This window comes from Alexandromys fortis, unplaced genomic scaffold, assembly GCF_014885135.2.
Source record: "Alexandromys fortis isolate MF-2015 unplaced genomic scaffold, M_Fortis_MF-2015_v1.1 scaffold_57, whole genome shotgun sequence".
In the NCBI taxonomy this organism is placed as follows: Eukaryota; Metazoa; Chordata; class Mammalia; order Rodentia; family Cricetidae; genus Alexandromys; species Alexandromys fortis.
The window spans coordinates 9,706,036-9,712,813 of NW_026067941.1; the positions used below are offsets into that span (position 1 = coordinate 9,706,036).

The 6,778-nt window shown below is 43.1% G+C and overlaps 1 gene segment (V, D, J or C); it reads left to right on the plus strand.

Annotated features, from left to right (window-relative positions):
- Positions 1-454: 454 nt before the first annotated feature.
- LOC126505222 (T-cell receptor beta chain V region E1-like) lies at positions 455-2,049 on the plus strand. The segment is given in 3 exon segments: positions 455-554; positions 813-1,114; positions 1,951-2,049. Coding segments are annotated over 3 exon segments (456 nt in total).
- Positions 2,050-6,778: the final 4,729 nt, after the last annotated feature.

Below are 6,778 nucleotides of genomic sequence, written 5' to 3' on the forward strand. Positions count from 1 at the left end.
TGGTTTTTGTTTTGCATGTGCACTGCTGGAGTCAGACAGATGATTGAAGATGAGCGTCCATAGTCATACTGCCTAATATAACCCTGAAGCAGCCTCCCCATGCAGTTGAAGCCTGTGGGTGAGAGTTGTCTTTGTTCAGTTCTGTCACCATTGCTTGGTTATATGGAGATATTTTAATCCTTTGAAAGATCTGAGACTCATACTCAGACCACTTCCAGGAACATCTGATCACTCCTGAGAGGGTGCAGGGCCCAGTCACTCCCTGAGCTACTCAGTGAGTGTGCAGTGTGCAGGGGTGTGGGAGAGAGAGAATAGCCAAGCTCAGACAACAGGAAACGGTGCAGTCTTTCAGCTTGAGGTTTGCTCTTCAGAGAAGAGCTGCAGTCAGTTTCCTGAGGAAGTCATGCCCTTGGAACTTCAGTCCCCGGGCTTAGGCTCCTGATTGCAACCGTACTTGGTTTTGAGCCTCTTCTGCTGGAGAGAGCCTGAGGGGACAGGGATGTGGCACTTTTTCATTCTGTGCCTCTGTGTACGCATGGCCTCTGTGACTACAGGTCAGATGGTAACTGAGGAAGCCAGAGGGTGGAATGGGAGGAAGAGAGGCCTGCTGCTTTAGATTAGCATGAAGAAAAGCAGCCCCTAATTCCTTTAAGACAGTCAATATCTGGCACAGTCTCTCTCCCTGGTCAAGGTTTCTCTTCTTGGCAGCCTTGTGTCTGTGTAACTCAGACTTTCTTTAGGATTTCGCTTAGTTGGCTACACATGGGGTTTTCCAGTCTGCCTACTTTCATCTTGGCCTGTCTGTGTTTCAGACTCCATGGTAACTTTGCTGGAGCAGAAACCTAGGTGGGCTCTGGTACGTCGTGGTCAAGCTGTGACCCTGCGCTGTATCTTGAAGAATTCCCAGTACCCTTATATGAGCTGGTACCAGCAGGATCTCCAACAGCAGCTACAGTGGCTGGTCTCTCTGCGGAGTTCTGGGGACAAAGAGGCCAAATCTCTCCCGGGTGCTGATTACCTGGCCACACGATTCACTGATACAGAGCTGAGGCTTCAAGTGGCTAACATGACCCAGGGCAGAACCTTGTTTTGCACCTGCAGTACAGACACAGTGGTAAGCTCTGCTGTGGCATTGGAACAAAAACCACACACACAGACACCCTGCCTTCAAACCCCTGCTTCTCTGCAAGCTCTTTTGAACCTACTTCCTTTCTACCCAGACTTCCCCATCCCTTTGCCTTAGCAGGAAGTGGACTCTCCTGATTTATCATTGTTCTTTTTCTGCCTGAGCCATACCATAACTTAACCTCAGGTTCCGACGAGCTCAGAGCATAGACTTTCTGGCTTCCACCTGTGATGGAGGAAGGTAATTGGTTAATTATAATAAACCAACTGCTTGGCCTCATAGCTTAGAACATAGGTGGGTGGAATAAACAGAATAGAATTCTGGGCGGAAGAGGAAGTGAGGTCAGACTCTGCTCTGCTCCCGGAGAGACGCCATGCTTGCCATGCTACACTCTCCCAGGGTGGACGGAGGCTAGAATCTTCCTGGTAAGCACACCTGGGGTGCTTACACACATCATTTAGAAATGGGCTAGTCCAGGTGCGAGAATTAGCCTGTAAGGGCTAGAGTTCATGGGCCAAGCAGTTCTTAAATGAATACAGTTTGTGTGTTGTTATTACGGGCATAAGCTAGCCAAGCGGCCGGGGAGTTGGGGACGCAGCCCCGCCGCTTCCTATTTCAACACACCTGTGAGCTTGGAAGACATCCTTTATCCCTCCTACACTTCTGTTTCTGATTCTGTTGGACAGAGGCAGCAAATGTGGCCATCCCAGAAGGCAGCTGTGAAAACTGAGCAGCACCGTCCCGGTGAGGTCTTCAGTATGATTTGATGAAGAGCAGCATGGAAACGTTTGCTAGACGTTAGCTCTTCTCTCCCCAATATGCAGAGTGAAACACAGGCTGACTGGGATGCCAGTGTCAATTCCCAGCGTAGGGTTGGGTTAAAATCCAGAGAAATTTCAAGAGCTCGGATAAGCGTGGGCTGAACTGATGAATGTGCAGCCCCGACTGCACCTGTCGTTCTTCACCTGCGGGTCGCTGTCCCTCTGGTGGTAGAACAACTTTTCACAAGTGCCTTCTCAGACCATTGGAAAACACAGGTTTCTGCACTATGAATCATAGTACTGGCAAAACTATATAAAGTAGCAACAAAGACAATTTTATGGTTGAGGGTCACCACAACATGAGACACTGTATTAAACGATTCCAGCATTAGGAAGGTTGAGAACCACTGGACCACATCCTTGAAACCATACCCTTGTTTCCATGATGCCCAAGTTTTTAGTACACCCACTTTGACCTCAAAAAACCCTATCTTAATTTGTTCTCTGTATCCCTTTGTTAGTCCAATTTATTTTGTGTTTATTATGACATTTTAAATAAAATATTATTTCACCTGCCAGTTAACATAGCAAATAATTGCAAATGAAAACTAAAATCTCCCTCCTATGTCAGACTTTCCAGCTTGAAGCTACTAAAACCAGAATTTTTTCCTTGCCAATTATCAGTTTAGTCAAAACAGTTATAAAACAAAAACAAAAAGCCTCATGAAGACTCTGCCTAAAGAAAATATTTAAAAAGTAAATCACATTGAGCTGGGGAAACAATTTACTTGATAAAGCATCTGTCTCACAAGTCTAAAACCCCGAGGACATGGGTTCAATATTCAGAATTCACACACACACGAGCACACATGCACACACACACAAACACACACACACACATGCACACACACACACACTTGCCAGAGGCAGAGAGATAGAGACATACTGATCATCAATTGCTCTAAGTCAGAAGTATATTCACTGGTGAGTTAATTTGAACTCATCTTTCAGAAAATAAGGCCCTCAGAAAAATACAAGGGTCTAGGGCTCAGCCAATGTTGTACTAGAAAGGCCAAGTCTGAACTGGATTTGCAACCTAAGTGAGGTCACCTCCAGGGTAAAGAGCAGATCAAGCCAGGCAAAATGCTAAAAATCAAGAGGACTGTAGAATCTCAGAGCATGGCAGGCAGATAGGTGGAAGGGGGAGGAGGAGGAGAAGAAGAGAAGAGAAGAGAGGAATGGGGAGGAAGAATGAGAGGGGAGAAGACAGGAGGGAGCTAACATGAAGCATAGGATCTTGAGCCAGATCTAAAGTAGAGTGTGAACAACTGGGAGCTATGGCAGTATGGAATCACCAAGAAAAATTAAAGCTACGTTTTTGGCCAACCAGGTACTGGAGGACTGTTTCCCCAGCTCTGTAGAGGATGAAGGGATCATTCCACTAGGGGGCACCATTGGCTTATAATTCTTCAGGATGCCGACGGTTATTTGGTAGACCCAACAGGGCTTCCTTGCTCCCACATTAGGCTCTCCTCTATTCCTTCAGATCTTGAGACGTTCATCTGCCTATGGCATGACTTGCTTCATGCTTGACTCCAGAGTTTCGGCCATGGGTTTCTGTTCCTGAACTTTTCCAAAACTGTGCTGTTGAGAAGGACACTTTGAACAAAACTCTCCGACATTCTTTCTAGAGTGTTGTCTGTGGTAAAACCAGAAACTTTTCGTCCGGAAGTGGTGCCAGCTGCCCTTTGAGGACTCTTTCAATTCCCGGAATTTCACAGTAGTTTCCACTGCGTTTCTGTGGCCTTGGCCTGGACTCAATCTCTACTCTTCCCCACCTTCTCTCACATACATGCTCACACTCACACACAGTAAATGGAAATGACTAACAAAATGTCCTCCCGGTGACCACATGACTTCACACCCACATTCCACGTGTTCTGCGTCAAAATCAGGAGAAAAATTTAGGACAGACAGACCAGCTAGGGAAAAAAAATCACAGTCAAAATCCTAATTAGACTTAGTTATCTATTTAAATAACTAAATAACAGAAGGGAATATGGGTTCATACAGGAGGGACTAGATAGGGGTGCTTGTGTCTAGTAAAAGACAAGTGGTTGATGGGGTGAGTTAAAGATGAACCACAGATGGGAGATTTGGAGTTGAAGAACTTTCAGCTCAGATGAGACTGGGCTACCTGCGAGTAAAAGCTATCTGGATAGTTCATATCACTATAGACTTTGGCATGGATCCCTTTCTTAGTATTTTCCCCAGTAAAACCATGGATTGAGAATATGAAATTTTAAGTTCTTCATATATTTTGGAGATGAGTCCTCTGTCAGATGTGGGATTGGTGACGATCTTTTCCCATTTAGTAGGCTGCCTTTGTGTCTTATTGACTGTGTCCTTTGCTTTGCAGAAGCTTCTCAGTTTCAGGAGGTCCCATTTATTTATTGTTGCTCTCAGTGTTTGTACCACTGGTGTTATATTTAGGAAGTGGTCTTCTGTGCCCATGCATTTATGGCTACTCCCCACTTTCTCTTCTATCAGGTTCACTGTGGTCGGATTATATTGAGGTCTTTAATCCATTTGGACTTGAGTTTTGTGTTTGGGGATAGATTTGGATCTATTTGCATTCCTCTACTTGTTGACATCCAGTTATGACAACAGCGTGAATACAAAATCTTAGAATTGCTCACTGCACTGGACATGTACATGTGCAGATTTTGATGCCACACTGGTACACTGCCAGCAGAAAATGTGCCTTTAATTTTAATTTTTAAGTTTTTAAAGACAGGGTCTCATGTTACCCAGGCTGGCCTCATAGAGCTGAGGCTGTCCTTAAACTCTTCTTCATCCTGTTTCAGCTTCCCAAGTGCTGGGATTATAAGTTTGTGCTCCTAGACCTAGAAAAACATCCTTTTAAAACACTAAGCTTATAAATGTGACTGAGGTACTACTATGTGATGACTCAAGGCTCATGTATATTTTGAGATGTGTAACGTCTAAATATATTTACATCCTGAATCACTTATTTTTTTTTTTTTGTAGTAAAATCATTCCAAGTTCTTCCTTTGAGGTTTTTGGGATACACAGTGCGTAACTTCTGACACTCACCCTACTGTGCGCTGCTAGCACATGGGGCTTCCTCCTGTATAAACAGAGCTCAGTCCACACCGATCTACTTCTTTCCTCCTCTTTTTCTTTCCTACTTTCCCAGCCCCGGTAATCATTTTATTCTTTGTGTGACTGAATGGTATTATGTTGTGGATATGTTCTGTATAGTTTGATCCGTTCATTTTATTGAAACAGTTTTCATTTCTTGACTATAGCACTAATGATGCAAACAACATGGGAGTTCAGGTGTCCCTTGTCGTATTGGCTCCATTTCCTTTTGATCCATGCCCGCGTGGTCGTTGCCTCATGAGATACTTGTATTTGAAAAAAATCTGAGACACTTCCATTTTGTTCTCTGTAGTGGCTTTATGAATTTGCATATGCATTCATAGTTTACAGGAGTCCTTTTACTTTATATCCCCTCCAGCATTTGTTATCTAATTTGTTTTTGAGCAGAGTCATTCTTCCTGGGATGAAGAATCATATCATTGTAATTTGATTTGCATTTCCTTTATGATTATCAGTGCTGGAGAACTGAACACCTTTTTATACACTTGTTAACCATTTGTACATAACAAAGGAATTCTGCCTTTAAATCCATGGTTATCAGTGCTTCGTTGCATTGCCTCTGCCAGGATGAGGAAATTAGACAGGAAGGCATCCTTGGGAACACCTTTGCCTCTTTCCTGAGATGCACTAGAAAAAGCGGGTGAGGTCAGACAGAATGTGGAGGTCATACTTTGCAGTATGAGCAAGTCAGGTGAGTATGCTGCAAAGTAGAGGGGAGAAGAGGCCAAGATAATCACTCTGCATTTGTCCCATGCGTCATGGATACCTGCATGTAATAAACTCCTGTTTCTGTCTATGAGAAAAAGGGACTGAACTCAGAGAGTGTGGAAATTCAAGTCAGGGATAGACAGGCTTTCACCGCCATGAGTAAGGAAAGCCTCTGAAACACCTTCAAATCATTCTATTTCCCTCCTTTCAAAAAAAAAAATAATCACAAACCCATTATTATTCCTTTGGGCTCCAAAATCTCGGAAATCAGAAATATTTCTGAAGAACTAATTCTACAAGTTCACTGAGGTTGTTGGCACTTGAGTATGAGCTCACTTGTCGCGATGTGAAGGCAGCATCATCTTTCGGAGAATGAACATTAAGGGAGAAGATTAGACAGAGATGTAAGGAGTTGGGGGAAGATTTTTAGAATGAAGTCAGTCACCAGTTCAGCAAGAGCCCATTATATCCATTGGTAATGGGGGAACTGTCAGATACATTTTGCATGATGATGGTAACCAAGAAAGTTAAAAATAGCTCCAACAACAAACTATTTGTTTTGTAATTTTCTTAGCTCAGTCCTTAGAAATTGAAGCAACAATCCCTCTCCTCTTTTACATTTAATTTCTCTTCTGTCTATCATTTTGGATTAAATGCATCAAGAGCATATGTAGTCAAATTATATGAGAATATCCATTGGATCTCTCATTCTTATTTTGTGGAGTTTAAAATAATCTCTCCTCTAATCAAGTGCTATATTTGAATATTTGTGTCCTCTCCTAGATTTATGTTAAAACTCATCTCAAGTGCAGTAGTGTTAGAGATGGGGCCACATCTTCATGGATGTGAGTAACATCTTACAGAAGGGCCCTAGGAACTAAATGTATTCTTTACTTAGTTTTTTAACTTTTTGCCATATGCATTCTGCCACTTGCAAATGTAGCAAAATGGACATCAGTAGACACCAAAGGCTTGTTTTCATCTGTAGTTTGTACAT